Here is a 21,532-nt window from a genome sequence, read left to right as displayed (position 1 = left end):
TATTTAAAAGTAGACTCACAACTTTTTCTCCCAATTAATGTATTAATGGAGTGTTCTAATCGCAAGATTTATGAATCCATCATATTGTATTTAATGAATGCAATATGTGACTGTACCATTATTCAACCAGTAACATAATATTTAATTGCGCTCTTAGAGTATATTAAAACTGTTCTTCCATTTATTAGTTCATTTCTTAAGGTGATTTACTTAAAAATTTATTCAGTAAACAAGACATCCATAGGCAATCAGTATGGCAGAGAGGAAAGAACATTTTTTAGAAGACTAGTGTATCTTATTTAATGACAATAGTTATTTGATCTTTTCCAAATTATTCACACTCTGAGTTTTCATTTAACATCTATAAAATGGAGATAACTTGGGCAGGACAAAGTGAGATAATTTAATGTGAAATTTTTTAGTAAATTGTTTTTAAAAAAATTTCAACATGCAAAATGATAGCTTTACAAAAGAAATGTATATTTATAATGTTAGATATGGAATGAATTTGTAAATGAGAATTCTAGTTTCACTGAGGTTAAATATCAGTAGTACCAACCCTGTTAGATTATCTATGGGATTATCTTAATCCCTAGATTATCCAAAACTGAAGTTTTGTAAGCATCAGTAAAATATACATAATACATATCATAAATATTATATAGTTAACTTAAAAACGCCACATAATTTATAGAAGATATTTGTTATGTGTTTTCCTAAATAATAAAATAACAATTGTCAGCTAGTGTTGTCTGAATTATTTATAATAGTAAAAGTAGAATTTATGATTGAAGAAATTGGTAATAGATGTACATTGTATTAATTGCCATTTTCACATATGTGCACTGTTAGTTTTCTATACATGGATAAATATCAGATAGTTAGAAGTTATTGAGGCATTGTTGTATTGTATAAAAATACTAGTCTTGGGCAGCACGTGTGGCTCCAAGGAGTAGGGTCCTGGCCCCATATACTGGAGGTGGGGGATTCAAACCCAGCCCCGGCCAAAAACTGTAAAAAAAAAAAAAAAATACATATATATATATATATTAGTCTAGTGTCAGAAAAGCCTGGGTTCAGTCTAAGTCAGCTATCTCTGGTGAGCCGCCTATTTGGATGAGGTAAGAGAATAGTATAAAGGTCATAATACTGTATGTACTTTGAAAGGGACAGTTGGGCTGGATTCTGCAACATGGGTAGCATTTAAACAATCATAGGCCTTGAGTGGGTATGCAATAGCGCAAGACCTGGTTTGGGGATGTTAAATCCTTTTTTGCTGGAGCAAGAAAGTTATAATACACAGCAAGTCTGGGAAAAAATGAGGGGGTCAGTTCCTGGCTGGGTAAGAGTTCTGTCAAGTTGTAATAAGTTGTTCAAAATTTGTGAATAATGCTGTTGGACCTGTACTTTCAGGAAGATAGTAGTCTTAATTGTATTACTAACTTTACCAGTATTACTTCAGGTAAGTCACTGACTTTTAGGGACTCATGAATATTTACATTACAGTTCTTTTATTTGAGAAAATTAGATATGCCTTAAAGAAATTAAGAGACTGATCCCTTACCTCCTCTTATATTTATTTGTTTCTGGCCTCTTTTAAACAGCAACTTTCTTTTGTGTATTATGAGAGTTTATTTTAAACTCAATACCATTAAATATTTTTGGATGATAACTATGTAAGTATTTCCTGTCACCTCAGGTTTATAGTACAAATTGGAAAGATGGTTATAGATCTTCGAGGTTTTATTTCAGCTCCAAGAGGCTATAATTCAGAATTTTTTTTTTTTTTGCACCTTACTATCCTTTATTTAACTAGCTCAAATCAGTCTTTTAAAATTGGTTTTACATGAACTTTAGGTAATGTTTTGAATTATTTTTAGAAAGAGGTAAATGTTGCTATTAGATATTTTCTGTACTTAGATGTAGAATAATTACTGATAATAATTTATGTACCTAAAATTTGGGAATGCATTTTTTTGCTCCTAAATTGGTTATCTTTATTGATATACTTTGAATGTTGGATTTACTCAGAAGAATATTTGTAGTAGTTTTTTTGAAAGTGGTAACTTGATCCATGATTCAATTGAGTTAATACTGTTTCTTTTGTTTTTTAATAGTTGGAACAGATAGTGGGAGAGAAGCAATTGAAACTGCGGCTGCATTTCTCTTCATGACATTTCACTTGAAGGACACTGTTGGTCACAAGGAGACAAAGGCTATAAAACAGATGTTTGGCCCTTTTCCATCTTCATCTGCCACTGCAGCTTGTAATGCTACTAGTCAAATTATATCTCATTTTAGTCAAGATGATCTTACTGCTCTTGTCCAGATGACAGAGAAGGAATATGGCGATAGAGTTTTTTTTGGTAAAAATTTAGCATTTTCATTTGACATGCATGATTTGGACCACTTTGATGAACTGCCCATAAACGGTGAAACTCAGAAAATAATAAGCCTAGATTATAAGAAGTTTCTGAATGAACGTCGCCAGGAGCATTGCACTCCGGAGATTAAGCCTGTGGAAAAAACAAATGGCTCCTTTTTATGGTGTGAAGTTGAGAAATACTTAAATGCAACTATGAAGGAAATGACTGAAGCACCAAGAATTGAAGATCTTTGCTGCACTTTATATGATATGCTCGCTTCTGTTAAAAGTGGGGATGAACTTCAGGATGAGGTACAGTTGAAGCTATGAAGTTTTATACTGTTGTAATCTACCTTAATGAAATAGTCTTTCTAAACATGGGTAGTTAGCAAAGAAAGTACTCCTATAACGTTATGTAAAGTAGTCAAATATATTGCCAAATGGTTTCCACTGGAGGCATTGTATATACTTTCCACTGGATAGTTATAGGAAGATTGCAAGTGTGATGAGTAGAAGAAGAGTCAGAGGGCAGTAGTTCGTTGTCCACATGTCCTGGTTACTGGGACCTTCTGGTTATATCTGTTCTTCCACTGTATTACTAATAGTGCCCCTTTTACTTCGAAAAGTATAGCGGTTTGAATGAAAATTATATGGTCACACTAGTAATAACTGTTAACGTTTGTATGTCATTTTATATTTCTGAGAGTAAATGTAAATATAATAAACTTAAAATAATAGAAATTTTACTTATAAAAAATGACTTACTGATTTAGACTGACGTACACTTAGGTTTAAAAAAATAAATATTGGGCTGGGTGTGGTGGCTCCTGCTTGTAATCTTAGCACTTTCAGAAGCTAAGGCAGGAAGATCATTTGAGACCAGGAGTTTGAGACTAGCCCTGGCAACATAGTGATCCCACCTCTACCAAAAACAAACAAAAAAATTTGCTAGGTATGGTGGTAAAACACACCTGTGGTTCTAGCTACTCAGGAAGGTGGGGCAGGAATACCTGAGCCCAGGAGTTTGAGGGTGTATTGAGTTGTGATCACACCACTGCTCTCCAACCTAGGGTGACAGAGTAAGACCTTAAGAATGAATGAATGAATGAAGGAATGTTGAAAATCAGAGTGATCTAGAATTGGACTGTTTGATGGTTTAGTCACTTGTTCAATTATAACTTAAATCTTTCTAAGTTTTTTTCTATCATGTAAATCAGTGATCCCCAACCTTTTTGGCACCAAAGACAAGTTTCATGGAAGTTTTCCTTTTCTTTCTTTTTTTTTGCCGCAGAGTCTTACTCTGTTGCCCTGGGTACAGTGCCGGGGCATTATCAAATCTCACAGCAGCCTCAATCTCTTGGGCTCAGGCAATTCCTTCCTTCTCTTCCCATTAGCTGGGAGTACAGGTACCTGCCACAAGGCCTAGCTAGTTTTGCTATTTTTTAGTAGAGACGGGGTCTCACTCCTTCTCAGCCTATTCTTGAACTCCTGAGCTCAAGCAATCCACCCACTCAGCCTCCCAAAGTGCCAGGGGTACAAGTGTGAGCCATGACTCTGCTCGGGGCCTCATGGAAGACAGTTTTTCCGTGGACTGAGAGTTGGTTTTGATGTGCGTCTGCAAGCAATTGATTTGTTATAGTCTCTGTGGAGTCAAACCTCTCTGCTAATAATAATCTGTGTTTGCAGCCACTCCTTGACTAGCATTACTACCTCAGCTCCACCACAGATCATCAGGTATTAAATTCTTACAAGGAGTGTGCAACCTAGATCCTTTGCATGCATGGTTCATAGTAGGGTTTGACATCCTATGGCAGCAGTTCTCAACCTATGGGTCACCACCCACACCGCCATATTAGGAAGGTTGAGAACCATTGTCCTGTGGGAGCCTAATGCTTCTACTTATCTCTGGTGGTGATGTGAATGATGGGGAGTGGCTGGGAGCTTCCCTTCCGTAACTTTCCTCCTGCTATTGACCTGGTTCCTAACAGGCCCAGGGGTGGGGGACTGCAGACATAAAGGAAAACATTATTTTAATTCCTTTCTATGCCATGATTTGATTATGTTATTCAAAGTGATGGGTTACTTTTATGGTCACATAAAAAGTTTATCTCGAGGGTTTTGTGTTTTTGCCCTCAATACTAGCATTCTATTTTATCCTAGTATGAACATAGAATAATGCCAGCCCAATTTTAATACTGGACAAATTGAAGGAGTAACTTATTTGATGGAGGATTAAGAGAGATGGCATACTGTTGGAGAAAGGACAGAGGCTTAAGATCAGATGGTTCTTCCCTTCCCACTTATTGATTGTGAAACTTTAAATAATTAGATCTGTCAGAAGTTTGGTTTTCTTGTTAGGAAATTTCAAGGGGGATACCAGTATGAAAATACACATTTGATTTGAGCATTGAATGTGATATATCAGCATTGGTACCTATAATGTGGTAATGAAATGAGAGGTACTCATTGTATGGTAGCATTATTAGAATTAAGAATTCTATCAGTCAAAAATACAGAAAAAAATACTAGCTTTTTTTTTTTTTTTTTAGAGAAAAGTGGAGGGAATTACCTGATTAGATATTGGAGGTCTACACCTCCGTAGTGATAGGTGTTATGCTGCTTAACATTAACAATTTGGAAGTAAGGGATTATGTTGTTAATTCTGTGATCAGTCTCATTTATCTTGAATGTTTTACACTTGGTTTAATTTATATCAGACATTTAATATTATTAAATTAATTTACTCTAACCTAATAACATTTTTTAAAAAATCATGATTTATAAAGAAAATTTTACTGATTTTACATATCATAATTGAATATATAGCAATTATCCTATTATGATTATAGTAAACTGAAACTTTTTCTGAGTGAGGCATGAAATTATTCTTTTAACTTCTCTATCTAGAGTAAAGTTTGTATTTCTCTTTACCACAATTTTTTAAATATGTAACTGAATCCGATTGTTGGAGGGGGCATATTTTCTACTTCTCAAGACTTTTTTTGTGATCTACTTAACTGTAAGCTCAAGCTAAATTCATGCATCCATCTATACATCATGTATTTGTTGTATGGTTACTGTGTTACTAGATGCAGTGCTATTTATTGGACGTAAAAAGATGAATAGATAGCTACCTTGCTGTCTTACTCATAACCTTAATTACTTAGCAAGAGGATACATGTCAACAAAAATGATATATACACAAAGAAAATGGGGGCATAAAAGAACGAGTCAGAGATTTAGCATGGTAGGAAAAGTATCCATGGAGTAGGTTAAGCTTGAGCCGAGTCTTAAAGTGTCTGGATTTAACTTTTTCAACTAGATCAGAAAGGTAGGGAGCATATTTCAAACTTAAGAAAGAATACGATGTATTTAGAGAAATGCAGCTCTGTAAAGTGAGAGTACAAGATGCAAGGGGCGGCAGTCAAATACAGGGTGTGCAGATGGGTAGAGTTGGCGTGAGATAAGGCCTGTGCACCTATATTAGGGACATTATAAACCACTCTGAAGCTTGTATGGTCTGGTTTGGTGAGTTTTTTCCATCCTGGACTTAATGGGTAGTTTAACATGTAAGGAAGTATTTCTCATTGTCTCAGTGACTTGAGTGGCAGAGTTTTATATGGTTCATTCCCTTATTGTTGGTTTTCCTATCTGTGTATGAAAATGATTATTATGATAATTTTTGTTCTGCAGTATAGGTTATTCATACTTTATATTTTAGATCTTTTTCTGTGAAGCTATATTCTGCTATAGCCAATTTCAGTATAACTTTGAAGTGAAAGTTCAGTAGAAAAATGTTTCAGTACAGGTGTTCTTTTTTTGTATTGTGTTTGGTTAATTTGAGGGTACAAATTATGTTTGTACTGTGTTAGGTTACATTGTTTGCATTGGTTAGGTAGAGTCCCTCTTATACTTGTGTCCCGCCCCCAAGAGGTGTGGCATACACCCTAACATTGTACCCATTAAGTGGGAGCATAGCCATTCCCCTCCCTTCTCCCCCATCCCTTGTTCTCCTGCCCCCACCTTGAGTTGATTGTCTACTGGCTCATATTAGTACATTGGATCTTGCTTCTCCATTCTTTTGATACTTTACTAAGAAGAATGTGTTCTAATTCTATCCAGGTTAATACAAAAGATGTAAAGTCTTCATCTTTAATGGCTGAATAGTATTCCATGGTGTACATATACCATAGCTTGTTAATCCATTCCTGGGTTGGTGGACATTTAGGTTGCTTCTACATTTTGGTGATTGTAAATTCAGTGGTGATAAACCGTCTAGTGCAAATGTCCTTACACTAAAATGATTTTTTTCTTCTGGGCAGATGCCCAGTGATGGGATTGCAGGATCGATACAAGCTGTTCCTGACCAGTGTTATTCCACTTGAGGATGTGCTATACCTATGTATTGTCTGTCTACTATTAAAATCCCTCAGTAAACCTGGAGAAGGGTCATTAAAAAGTAATCTGTTCGTATGATAGCTTAGTTAATTTACACTTCTACACTTGATCTTAGCCAAAAGGCTGAGAAGCGATTAATAATTTTCACTTCTTTTTAAGCTTTTACTTGACTAGTTAAATAGGAACATTTAAATAACCAAGCTGTGTGCTGTTGCTCCAAACATTTAGTAGAAACATGGTGACCTATATTTCACCTATAATCTGAGAGAAGCATTCATAAAGCCACTTCTGTGATAAGGGAATTTTTACTGTCTACATGATTTCCAAGCTCTCAATAAAGGTCATTGACCTAGTGACCAGTTGATGAAAAAGCTGTCATGTTATTGTTGTTGAACTAATATTAGAAATGTGGGAATAAAAAGTATATGCATATAATGACTTTTAAAACAAAGTGTAAGAAAGTTTCCAGTCTGAAACACGTGGAGAGGAATAATGCTGATGACATGGATAATGATAATAATGACTGCTATTAATGTGTGACATAAGGTGGCATATTAGGTGCTTTATGTGTATGACTTTATTTAATCTTCATAGCAATACTTTGAGGTAGGCATTCTGAAAGTAGGATTAAAGATTCTTATTATAGAAGCCCTGAATGGAAAAGGTTATACCCTGAGGCACTTTCTCTGCTCCCCTTTTGTAAGTTATTAAAAAAATTTAAATGTAGTGGGCGGCGCCTGTGGCTCAAAGGAGTAAGGTGCCACCCCGTATACTGGAGGTGGTGGTGGATTCAAACCCGGCCCTGGCCAAAAACTGCAAAAAAAAAAATTAAAAAATAGCAAACTAAAGCAAACATAAGAAAATCTAACAAAATTTCATTTGTGACCATGGTGGCTAAGTTGATATCTTTTTCAAATATCAAAATAGAAAAAAGGTTTTTCTAAGTTTTCAGTAGTGCTGCTTTGCTGTTACTCAAAGGAAATGCTTCGTCAACCTTATGTATTATTGCTCTCTAGAAGTAGGGATTTTATAGATTAGTAATGAGTTTAGAGATACTGGAAAATTTTTCTGATGTTACAGGATAAGTAGTAGATTCAGGATTTAAATTCAGACATTCTAACTCTAACTCCAGTGGATATTTTGTCAAGAAGTAGATCTGTATGTATTCCTGTATCTGCTGCTCTGAGATATTAGGCCTCTCAAATATGTAAGGATCTTTGGCATTTACTCTTTATTTACAGTTTCTTTAGAAACAATGGTTTCCCCTTTTAGAGTTCCAAATAAGGAATTAGCTGAAATTTGAGAAAACGTGAAACTTTTAGATCCTGTTTAAGATGAGTTTTAATAATTCCTAAGGGAATTCATTGCATATAAAATACTGTTATGTTCTTCTATGTATTAAACTAATACTACAACCCACTTCTTAGCTTTTCCCAATACCATCCTTTCTTCCCTCCTTCCTTGAGCCTCTTAAGTTACTTTCTCCTAGGGGCATTTCTTTGATTTCTGTAGTTTTTCTGTTAAGGCTGTAGTTGTTAGGATTTAGACTTAGAATTTGCTTGACTAGAAATCTTTAAGGTTCTTTATGTTCTTAAAATTTATTTCCTGTAACAAATGTTTATTAAAGTTAGTATATTTTAACTCCAAGAAGCAAGCAAGAGTTGAACATTCTTTTTTTTTTAGTATTTGTTTATTATTATAATTTTTTTTTAATTAAATCATAGCTGTGTACATTAATGTTATCATGGGGCACCATACACTAGTTTCATAGACCGTTTGACACATTTTCATCACACTGGTTAACAGAGCCTTCCTGGCATTTTCTTAGTTATTGTGCTAAGACATTTACATTCCGCATTTACTAAGTTTCACAACCCTTGTTGTGAAGCAACTAAGTTTCTACCCTTGTAAGAGTTGACCATTCTGTGTTATTTTCTTAATCAAAACCTGTCCAGTACAGACATCTTCTTGCTGTTGCCATTTCAACCCAGAATTATAGCATTAAGGAATGTTCTATTGGATTGTATGGTTAATGGACTTTCAACAGAAATTTTCTCCCTAAAAGGAGTGTTAATAACATGTTAATAACCATGTTTTGAGTGCCCATTGTATGTGACCTGGAGCAGACTATCTTCCTAGACCTAAATAGTCCTGCAAGGTGTGGGAGTAGTATGCTCTGTATAAAGATGGAAGGAAAAAAAAAAAAGAAAAAAACTTGAGACTCAGTTGTCTATTCAAATCACAAGGCAAGACAAAAGTAGAAATTCTGAGACTTTTTTTCTCAACATAGTTCTACCATTCCTATCTAATATGCCATTAGATTTCTTTTTTTAAGAGAAGCGCATCAACTGGAAAGGCTGTTTGAATTCAATTTTTGATGCCAATTCTGATTTTACAGTCCTTGTTAAAATTGAAAACTGTTAATAGAAAACATTTGGGAAATATGAAAAGTGGGATCTGAAAAACTGGCATGTTGGAGATGTATTGGAGTTTATATATATCAGTATTATTTAAATACTGAGTGCTATTTGCAGAGCTATTAATTGATGGAGTTACTATGTAATCAGTTCTTAGAAAAGTGTGTTTTGAGTTTTGTTGATACGATTGTGGTTTGCTTTTGTGCACACGGGGCTCCTTTGTAGCATTTGTAATTTGACATTTGCTGTTAGCGTTGTGTCTTGACTCTATGCAGGTGGTGTTACTTGACCCATGCAAGTTCATTTCTGAACCTAACCCTGTTCCAGACATGTACCTGATCTCAAAAAGTGGGATTTATTTGGTTTATTTGGTTAGATTGTCTTCTGAGGGAAAAGTGTATATGTATGTATATATGTGTGTGTGTGTGTGTGTGTGTGTGTGTATATTCTTTTTTTTTCTTATTTGTGTCACAAATCATTATAGCATTCTTTGGAATTTTGATGTGGGATAATTATGATGATTTAGTACAGTGGTCCTCAAAACTCCTTTATATTCTTGAAAATTATTTCTGGCTTTATAGAGCTCTTCTTTATATTATTTACTTCTACTGATATTTATTGTATTAGAAATTGAAACTGAAAATTTTGAATACTACATTATATAACACTAAATCCCTTATACTACTTTAAGTAAATAAAATTTTTATGAAAATTGATTATTTTTTGCCTTAAGAGTATTCTGCTCTTCATGTAGTATGAAGTGTGGCATTGAATTACATTTTTAAAATCAGTTCAGTGTGTGGCTTAGTAGAAGACAGCTAGATTCCCGTATGCACTTCTGCATTCAGTCTGTTCTGATGTCACACATTATAGTTGGTAGCCTCTGTAAAACTCTGTTCACACTATACTTCTGAGAAAATGAGAATGAAAAAGGCAAATGATGTTTTAGTATTACTATGAAAACAATTTTTACTTTGTGGTCAAACAATTTTGATCTTATTGTTTTGAGTGGATCTTAGAGGTTCTAGACCACACAATGAGAATCACTGATTTAATGTTTATATTACAATTTGGCAAAGAGGGCGTAGTGATGTTTTTTCTGTAACTAGAATAGGATATTTAAAATATTACTTTGATAAAAGGTTAACATTACTTAGTGCTTCATGAAAAGGTGCTGTACATTTATTTTATTTTTATTTATTTATTTATTTATTTTGGTGACCTTAGCACTGCCGAGCAATAAAGATAACAGAGTCAACCAGATTGGATTTAAAATGATATCCCTTCAGTTATGAGGACCAAATATGTATTGCTTTGTTATAGTCCACCAAATAATCAGAGCTTTTATCCTCTCCTTCAATTGAAAATTATACATTATGAGAATGTTTAGAATCATAGCATTTCCACACCCTATGTAGTATTTGTATTTCTAGCATTCTGTCCAAATGGTAATTTCTATCTAATAAGTTATACTTATTTTAATGATGGGTTGCTCCTGCTTGTCCCTCCTCCCCCCAGCCCCTTGCCCTGCAAAAAAGGCATTCCATTACTTTCTGGGGTAGTTTTCTTGTAAATTATTTGTTTTGATGACTGTTACTACTATTATTACTACTGCCATTTAGTCCTGTATCTGCATAAGAGGCCAACAAATTCATAGACCCCTACTCTTACATGACTGTATTTTAGACATATGTTGGCAGTTATTTTCATTTCTTAGATTTGTTTTAAATTAAAGTGTAAAACTTCAGGTTTCCTCAATGTTGATATTAATCTATTATGAAAATTTGGATGTATTTTTCAGTGTTATAATAGTACTGATATGTAGAATGCTTTTCATTATCTTGTCTTCAAAGATGTCACACTTTTAGTTGCTTTGCCTATTTAAGAATGAATAACCTCATATCCTCATAGGAAAAGAATTCAGATTATTTTGTCAAAACATAACTTGACCTTTGAATTCTGTGGTCTGTTCTGTTCTAATACACTGCCAGGTGTTGATGTTTAATGCACAGTGTTGTAGTTTTCGCAAACCATTGTTTTTATTTTTTTCGAATTGGGGATTTTTGTCTTCATCTGGCACTTATGTTATTTTAATCATGTCACAGAGGATCAGTGATGCTGAGATCAAATCTAAAAATGGTTCCTGGCTCTTGCGATATAATCCATTAGGTTAGGATATTCCTTACTACTATCTTTTTTTTACCATGGGTAGCATGTAATATTTATGATTTTTGTTCTGTTCTTCCCTGTTTTAAACTAATATTCTCTGTAAGAGAAGATGGAAGTAAAGTTAGAATTGACTACTTCTCATCTTACCCAAGGAAAGGTTATTTCTTGGTTTGATTTTTTTGCCTCAAGCATTGATAAAAGGATTCTGTCTTACTTTTTGTGTGCCTAGAATTTTTGGAGACTTAACCTTATAGACATACTGTTATAAGTTTTTAAAATATGTGTGTGTAAAATTTTCTTTTTTAATTTCAGTGACAAGGTCTTGCTATGTTGTCAGGCTTACCTGAATTTGTGGGCTCAAGCAGTTTTTTTCCACAACCTCCTAAGTAGTTGAGACTACAGGGATGTGCCGCTGTACCCGGCTTATATTTGTTTTTTATTGTGATTTTGCTACTGTTTTTTTTCTCCTATATCCTTCTTGTTTTTTAGCTTATGGTTACTTGTGTAGCCATAGTGTTTTCTTATGTTTCCTTCAGGGTTGTGATAGAAATTTCAGTTTTAAATCCCACTCATTTTTATATTTTAATTTCCTAATTTAAAAAAATATATTCTAATTGTAGAAAATTTAGAACAGTTTTAAACAAAATGCAGGAACTAAGTGTATATGTTTTTTAAAATACAGGTACTTTAAAATATTGGGTCATATAATATATATAATTTCAAGCCTGTTTTTCTATTACTTAACATTTTCTTTAATTCATGTTTGTATGACAGTATTTTATTTTATAATAATTTTAATAGTTGTAGAGTATTAGATTTTTCATCAAATTCTAGTTTATTAAATAGTCTGATATTAAGATTTAAGTTATACCTAGCTTTTTGCTATTGTAAATAACATTGCAATGAACACTTTGATGCTAAATATTTATTTATACTTTTTTAAAATTTTAGAATGTATTCTTATCAGTGAAAATTTTGCATATAAAAGTACTCACTGGTTTTGAGTGGTATGTTATTTGGGTCAGGTGTATCTTTTATCTGTTTTTTTTAAATTTATGATTAATCCAAATATGCCCATATTGTATACTCTATTGAGATGGCCATTTTCTCAGAAGGTTTTGTCACTTCTATATTGCCTATTATATTGGGTCATTCATTCCTGTTTTTTACTTTAAAAGAAATAAAATATTCATGAGACAATCTCAAGACTCATTAGTTCTGATTTTAGCTAAATGTGACATTTAGGAAAAATCAAGATAGAGTATTTCACATGCTATAAAACAGGTCTCTTAAGTTTTATAATCTGTATTAGAAAAACATATGATGTATCTTTTTCCTTATCTTGGTAGTATGTTGCCTTTTTTTCCTTATGAAAAAAAATCTTGTTTTTCAGAGCCTTTTGAAGTGAAAGCTTTGATGAGATAGGAGAATGAACATAATATTTGTATATGAAAGAAAGGTGATCCAAGGGTTATAACTCAGATGTCTGAGTAGAAAGTACATGAAGATAGATCTCAGCTCAGTAAAACATTTTCTATTTTCAGGGTCCTATAAGCATATTGAGCTCTTGGAATTGGATAATGAGATTTGTTATTGGAGACGTAGAAATATATGCTGAATCGTCACCTTGTTGGACTTTGTAAAAGGTTAAATTTTGATGACTTTTAAGATACCTAAACTCCAAGAGTTGGGGTGTCATATGCCATCTTATTATATGATATGAGTAAAAAAATACTGTTAATATATTAAGATCAAAGTGAAGACTTAAAAATATTTCCAGGTTACAACAGTAACAGATTCCAAACTATTTTGCTATTAATTAGAATGGTTGCTCAAGGAGTAGGACATTTCATTTTGTCATGTGCCATACTTTTTTTCTTCTGTTTTACTCTGTTCATTATTTCATTTATTCAGTCATCATTTTCTGCTATATCCAATGTTCTTAAGTTTTGGGAGATAAAAGGTAATTTAATAAAGTTTAATCAACCCATTTCGATTATTTTGTTTCCTTAAGTTCCCTACTTTTAGAACTTTTACACATACAGGTGACAGGAATGGGTAGGAAAAATGTATGTGATATAAAGAAATGTTGTTAAGACTAGTTTGAAGGAATGCATGGATACAAAGATTTTACATATTGAGAGTTAGCTGTCATGTATTGATAACAAAGAAGAAAGATATATGCATTTTATTAGCAAAATAAAGGATAAATTTCTGTTAAAAGTATATGAGATGAACAAAAACATTTTGGCTTATGTTTTAATTGTAAATTTATAAACATAAGTATGTTTATTAGATTGAGAAATTACTAAAAGCATTAACTTTAATTTTATAATTAAATTTATAAATTTATGTTTAAATTTATAAACATAAGTATGTTTATTAAATTGAGAAATTACTAAAAGCATTAACTTTAATTTTTTTTTAATTTCAAGACAAGATTTAGTGGTTACGAGTTGAATGTATATACTGTATACATTAAAGTCTAGTCTTTCAGTGTGCCTATCACCTGGGTAGTGTACACTGTACCCAATAGGTAATTTTTCCTCCAGTCTCCCATGTCTGTTATGGTACTCCTGTGTCCTTGTGGTAGCTATAGTTTAGCTCATACTTGTAAGAATATGCAGTGTTTATTTTTCTGTTCCTGAGTTACTTAGGATAATGGCCTGCAGTTCCATCCAAGTTGTTGTAAAAGACATTATTTCGTTCGTTCTTATGGCTGAGTAGTACTCCATGGTATATACGCACACCACATTTTCTTTATTCACTCATCACTTGGTGGACACTTCCAAAGATTCCACATCTTTGCAGTTGTGAATTGTGCTATGGTAAATATATGAGTGCGGGTATCATAATGTTATCTTTTACTTTGGGTAGATACCTAGTACTGGGATTACAAAACAAAATGGTAGATCCAATTTTAGTGTTTTTTTTTTTTTATTTGTTTGTTTTTTGTAGCTTTTGGCCGGGGCCGGGTTTGAACCCACCACCTCTGCTTTATGGAGCCGTCGCCCTACTCCTTTGAGCCATAGGCACTGCCTTCCACTTTTAGTTTTTTCAGAAATCTCTATACTTATCTCCATTGAGGCTGTACTAATTTATGTTCTCACTAACAGTGGATAAGCAATCCCTTTTCACAATACCTGTACCAACATCTGTTGGTTTTTGACTTTTTAATATTGACTATTCTGACAGGAGTAAGGTGGTATCTGTGTTGGTCCCCTGATAAATGCTGTGAGTTTTACTATCCATGCCACTAGAAAAGAGATTAAATGTTATTGCTTATGTATTGCCAGTCTACTATGAAATGTAATAAATCTCATGCAAATATTAAATGTGTATATGATACATGATGAGTTTCAGGTATTGCTGTTTGTGAAAAATGTTCATTTTTTTTGATATGCAAACAAATGAGCTTGCTTAAAAAGGAAGGTCTTTCCCATTTGCTCCAGTTTATAAATCTGACCATTCAGATTTGTCAAAGGTCTTTTTGGAATTCTAGATCTAGATAGATTCATTTTTGACTTTTAGTAAATTATTTAGTGTTCATGAGGTGGAAACAGAATGGAACTGACAAACCTTTTGTAAATATTGAAATTTTATTTGCTTTAATCCTGTTTCAGTGATTACTTAATTATTTATTCAAGATTTTTAACTCATCCGAGAAGCATGGTTCCAATAACATTACCAGAATTATGTTGTGTATGGAAATAATGTTTTGCTCCTAAATCTTTTGAGTAATCTGTAATCCAAGTAGATTTGCCTTAAATAAATTAAATTTATTTATTAAAATAAATTTTAAAATTTAAATTTTAAATTTATTTAAAGTTATACTTAAATTTATTCAGTGGTACTTAAATTTATTCAGTGGTACTTAAATTTATTCAGTGGTTTCACAGATAAACTCTCGGTTTATCTCTTCATAACCCAGTTTGAGAACAGGTATAAATTTATTATTATATTTAGGCTCATATATATATATATATATACACACATATATAAATTTTTTTTTTTTTACCAATTTTTATAAGATTTGTAGTGTAATTTCCCATGTTAACATTATTTTAAAAGTCTAACATTTTTTATTTTGCTTTTGTGGCATTGTAGTATCTGTGATACATTTGATACTGTGTTGGGAACATAGTATCCACTATAGCTTTGTTCTGTTAGAATAACAATGGTATAATTCACCGCATAATGGAAATTGGCCACTACCTTTCAAACTGTGCATTCATCTGTTAAATGTGTTGCATTTGACAAGAAATAAGGAAGAATAAGGAAGAAATAAGGAAGAAATGCTGTTTTATTTTGTACATGTTCTCAGGAAGAAATGCTGTTTTATTTTGTACATGTTCTTAGTCTGGTGGTTAAGTTTTTGATTGTTCTTATTCCTTAATGTATTGAAGAACTACTTTAAGTTAATTTAATGATTGCTCAAGCCATCCACTGCCTTGGCCTCCTAGAGTGCTAGGATTACAGGCATAAGCCACCCCTCCTGGCCCATTTTCTGCTTAGTTTTATGTCCATTACTGAAAGTGTAATATTAAAACCTCCTTTAACTATTATTATTGATTTGCATATTAATCTTTTCATTTTTCTATTGTCAGTTTTTAAGTCATGTATTTTGATCCTCTGTTCATTTATATGTGTGTGTTTTATGTATATATACACACACTTACACATCCTGTATAATTTATAAAGTATTTTGTGGATTTGAATTACTATCTGGAGTCACTTGCTTTTCATCTTGAGAACTTCCTTTAAATATTTCTTGTGAGATGGGCCTATTACCAACAAATTCTCTTAGTTTTTGTATATACGGTGATATTTTTATTTTGCCTTCATTTTTGAATGATAGCTTTGCTGGATGTTTTGACAGGTTTGATAGGTTTATGGTTTTCTTTTTTCTTTTCTATTTCTTTTTTTTTAAAACAGTTTGAAAATGTTACTCCACCATCTCTGGCTTGCTAGCCTTCATTGTTTCTGCTGAGAAGTCAGCAGTTAGTTTGTTGGGGTTTCCTTTTAAGTGACGGATTATTTTTGTCTTGCTGTTTTAAGGATCTTTTTCCTTGTCTATAACTTTTAGCACTTTTACGAGGATGTGTTTCTGGATCTCTTTGTGCTTACCATTCTTAAAGTTCATTTAGTTTCCTAGATGTGTGGGTTAGTGTTTTTCAATAAATTTGAGAAGTTTTAAGTCATTATTTTTTCAAATATTCTTCTGCTCTTTTCTCTCCTTTGGTAGCTCTGATTGTGTATTTTGATGCTCTTAATGATGTTTCACATTACTCTTGAATCTCTCTTCATGTGTTTTCTTTTGCTTTTCTTTTGTACTTTGAATATTGTAATCTTTCAGTTTGCCAATTTCTCTTTTCTTCTAGCTCAAATTGAGTGTTGAGCCTTTCTAATTAATTTTTTAGTTCAGTTATTATATAATACTTTTAAGTCCAGAATTTCCGTTTTATTCTTTTAAAAATTTCTGGGTTTTTTTTCCCTATTTGATTTTAATTTGTCTTTACTTGTTTAGTCATGATTTAATTCTTTAATCATAGTTTCCTTTAAGTTCTTTGACCATATTTATAATGCCTACTTTGAGGCTTTTTTATATTTAACATCTAATCACTTGCATAGGCATTTTCTATTGTGTGCTATTTTCCCCCCCAGGGTGGATCATACTTTCGTGTTTCTTTGTAAGTCTCATTTTTTTTTTGTTAGTAAATGGACATTTTAAATAACACAATACGGCTGCTCTGGGTTTCTGTCCCTTGCCCTTAGTGGTATTAGTAATTGGTACTTGTTTGTTTGTTTCGTGAAGACGGTTTCATCCCCTCTCATTCCATAGTGTTTAGTTTCTGATGGTATTCCTCAGGCAGCATCATTGGGTATGCCAACCTATTCCTTAGGAAGAGTAGTTTTGTAGGGTCCTTTTTTCTTTCACATTTTCCTTTCTTTCACACCAACTTTTAAACTGATGTGTGCAAGCTTATTGCTCTGTTAATAATATTTCCATGGGGCATAAATTGCTTCACAGACTAATCCAGTATTTATGGTCCCTTTGAAAGAAAAATGTCAAACATCAGTCTTAATACATATTATGATCCCAATAGGGCTGTCCCCAGTTATCTCTTTACTCAATTCTGTCCCTGCAGCCTAATCTCTGAATCTGTGAATCATCTCCTAATTGCAGTTCACAACAAGCTTAGAAGTTTTTGAGAGACAGCTCTTAGACTTCATGCCTTGTTGCAAATGAGGTCAGTTCCTTTGGAAATATTGGTAGCTATCTGTGCTTTTTGTTTAGGAAATGAGGTCTCATGTTGGAGCCCAGGCTGGAGCGTAGTGGCTATTTGTGGGCATGAGCATAGTGTACTGTATATAGCCTTGAACTCCTAGGCTCAAGTGATCCTCCTGCCTTAGCTACCTGAGTGGCTGGGACAGTAGGTGCATGCCAGGGCTCCAGCTTGGAACTGTTTTATGGCTTACCTCTCCCCTAGGTAAAATCTCTGAGGAACAGCTCAGAAGCTGGGTGTGGGGACAATGGCAAGCCATTCTCTGAGGAGCTGCTCACATAATAAAGAGGGTGGGCAGTAGCCTAAGGTTTCCTTGATTTGTTTTACATGGTGCGGAATGACTGCCTTTTGATGAGCCAGGTTAAGAGTGAGGGCCCCTGCATTTTGCATTGAGTTTTACCCAAAGATAGAGCCTCTATCCCATGACTGGGGTCTGGATAGAAGAAGGAAACCCCCATTTCATGACTGACCTTGCTGGAGACTGAGCCTCAGAATAGATAGATAGGGACAAATTGGGAAATGCATTCTTCCAAGAAGAAAGCCCCTTGGGAGCTACAGGTAGACTGAACTCTGTTCTGGGCTTCAATAATCAGGGGTGGTATTTCTGCCTTGATGATCTGGGAAGGGAAAGGGAGAGGGTGGTTTTGATTTAAATGGCATAGACTTCTGATTTTCTTGTTGAGTGTAGACTTTCTTGAATAGATATTTTCAAATGGCCTTTAGGACCATTTCCAGTGACTTTGAGTAGTTGTTTTGTTATAGTTTTCCCCGAGGAACAGTCTACAGGGCTCCTTATGATTTCATGCTAGAAGTTGATCTCTCATAATTATGATATGTTTAAAGTGTGAAGATTGAACTAAGTTTTTAGAAGTGACTCAGGGCTAAATGATTTGAAAAGGAGTAAAATATACCATAAATATTCAGTCAGTTCTATTTGTTTATTTACATGATCAGAAGATCCTTTTATTTTAGAACGCAAAGAGCATCCTCATTCTATTTTATAGATACATAGTATTTTGTAAGTCAAATTTTGGTAGATAATGCCAAATTGCCCCTTTTTGGGGTGACTGCGCTAGTTTTTGCTTTTTCAAGCAGTGTTTGATATTGTCTAGCTTCCTCTTAATTGTGCTAATAAAGAGTTTATGGAGCTATTGGATTTTTGATAATCTGAAAGTTAACAAAAACAAATATAGTACTAACTTTCATGACAAGCAAGGCTGAGCATCTTTGTGTTTTGATATATCTAAGGACTATTTGTAATTTTATTCTATAAACTTTCTTTCATATATTTTCAAATTGTCTACTTTTATGATATTTTAAAAGAAGAACAATTGATTTAAAATTTGATTTGATATTAAGTGAACTAGAGTAAAGAATAAATCCTGATCAGAATATTTTGAACTTGAATTTCACTGAGTGACTGAGGTGTAGCTAACAGAATTGGTGATGAGAAGAGAAAGCTGATTTGAGGAATGTGATGATGACTTTAGTTGTGGATATTTTTTTCCATGTTTGATCTTATTAGAGCTACAATCTACCATTTTAGTGTTAATATTTATAAAAACTAACATACAGCAGAACCTCTGTAAGTTGACCACCAAAGGGCTATAACAAACTGATCAACATACAGAGGTGGTTGACATAAGGAACTAGGCCTACTATACTGATACATTCATGTCGTACACGTTCAGTCCATGAAAATTAGGTCAATTTGTGGTGGTATTCAGTGTGGGACATGGTCAACTATGGAGGTTCTGGTACATTGTATGAAACCAGAGTATCTATCTCTCTTTCTCTCTTTTTTTTTTTTTTCTTGAGACAGAATCTTGCTATATCACACAGGCTAGAGTACAGTATAGGACTATAGGTGCAAGCCATCACATCCAGCTAATTTATATTTTAATTTTTGTAGAGATGGGAGTTTTGCTGTGTTGGTCAGACTGGTCTTGAACTCCTGGCCTCAAGTGATTGTCCCACCTCAGCCTCTCCAAAGTGCTTGGGTTATAGGTGTGAGTCATCACATCTGGCCCAGACTATCTTATTTTAAGGTGAAATTCATTAGTACTTACAGTACTTATAAGGGCAGGACTATATAAGACTAAATTTGGAAAAACTGAAGTAGGTAAACGGGCTTGTGATTCATTTCCATTGTGGTCCTCATTTATGACATTTTCAGTTCAATTTTGGTAACATTTACTGTGCCAGGCATTGTTTCTAGATAACTTTGGTATAGGAGAGATAAACAGGCGAAAGTCGTCTTCTTAAGAGCTTACATTCTAATGTGTAGTGGGGGAGGTGCAGGAGCGAAGGCAAACAGTAAATACACATTATACTTGTCAGATGGTATAAGTATAAGGGGAGAGCATGAAGTGACCATTTTTAGATTGATTAGAAAAGGTCACTCTGTTAAGGCAACATTTCCTCTGAAGGAATTAAGGGAATAATCCATATAAATATCTGTTAGGGTATTTTAATTGGGGGGGAACATCAAGTGTAAAGTATGGGGGTATACTTAAGGACTAGGTATAGTAAAAGGCTAGAGTAGCTGGAGCAATGAGCATTAAAGGGAATGTTGAAGGAAGTGAGATCGTAAAGAAATGAGTACATATGGGGATATTATGCCATATTTGAGGACTGTGGCTTTAACTGAGATCTGAAGTCATGGGGTTTGAACTGAGGAAGGACATGTTTTAAAAGAATTACTCTGGCTGTTGGCTTAGTGAAGATAATAATAACTACAAATACTGACCCTCTTGTGTTCTAGGTACTCTTAGGAGCATTTTTCTTTAAACGACTCTTTCTGACGAACACTGCTGGGTCGTCTCTTTCTATGGGTACCTTTCATACTGGAGTCTGTGTGCTCATTGTCTCCTGGAGTTGTGTAGTGCACAGACTTTGTGGCTCTGCTGGGTGGCTCTGTGCCTGAGATTGGATAAATTCCTTCTTAGGGGAAAAATAGAATGAAATGAAAGGTCATGGCTTGAGCCATGGAAGAAACTCAAGATATTAGAAGCAAGAAATGTGGAGAAAGGAGAAAGAATTGTGATCAGGGAGGTAGAGTGTCAAAAACTGTGAAGGTTTTATAATTAGCCCTCAGAAAAAAGACCATTGGATTTGGCAAGATCACTGGTTATCCTAGATTCATGTGAGATGTGATAATTAAGAAAATCTTATTTTTGATATTCAGGTGTTACGAAGCTGAGATTTTTCTATGTAAAATTCAAAATATAAATAAATAAGTTACTTAATTTTGGAGACAGAGTTTTGCTATATCGTCCTAGGTAGAGTACTGTGGCATCATAGCTCACAGCAACCTCAAGCTCTTGGGCTCAAGCGATTCTCTTGCCTCAGCCTCCCTAGTAGCTGGGACCACAGGTGCCCATCACAATGCCCATCTCCTTTTTTTCTTGCAGTTGTCATTGTTTAACTGGCCTGGGGCTGTTCGAACCCGTCAGCCTCTGTGTATGTGATCAGCCTCGTAACCACTGTGCTAATTTAGGGTGCCGAACCTAAATTAATAATTATTAATATGTAAAATAAAGAGTGTCTTATAAAAAAAAAAAAACGCTTATTAATGCCTGTCTTAAAAATGTTGATTGTGGGCTTGGCGCTCATAGCACAGTGATTAAGGGGCCAGCCACATACACAGAGGCTGGTGGGTTTGAAGCTGGCCCAGGCCTGCTAACCAACAATGACAACTGCAACAAAAAATGGCCGGGCATATTTTTCTACATGAACATAATTTCATATTTACAAATTGCTAATTCCTAGAAGTTTATGTTGATTACTGTCAATTTATAAATCTTTTAAGAAACATTTGGGTGTGGAGTGGGTGGTGTCATAAGTTATATATTTACTTTCCATATATTTTAAATGGTATTTTTTGTTGTCTTGCC

The 21,532-nt window shown here is 33.9% G+C and overlaps 1 protein-coding gene across 2 annotated transcripts in view; it reads left to right on the top strand.

Annotated features, from left to right (window-relative positions):
• The window catches only part of ASCC3 (activating signal cointegrator 1 complex subunit 3), a 402,050-nt gene that overhangs the window by 37,049 nt on the left and 343,469 nt on the right, over positions 1-21,532 (top strand). For both annotated transcript variants that reach the window (XM_053590400.1, XM_053590401.1), the window contains exon 4: positions 2,118-2,677. In XM_053590400.1, the coding sequence (XP_053446375.1) occupies positions 2,118-2,677 (560 nt within the window). The remainder of the gene's footprint in view (positions 1-2,117; positions 2,678-21,532) is intronic.

Source organism: Nycticebus coucang, chromosome 5 (genome assembly GCF_027406575.1).
Source record: "Nycticebus coucang isolate mNycCou1 chromosome 5, mNycCou1.pri, whole genome shotgun sequence".
Classification (NCBI taxonomy): Eukaryota; Metazoa; Chordata; class Mammalia; order Primates; family Lorisidae; genus Nycticebus; species Nycticebus coucang.
The sequence above is the reverse complement of the archived record's forward strand: the minus strand, read 5'-3'. Positions and strand labels throughout refer to the sequence as shown.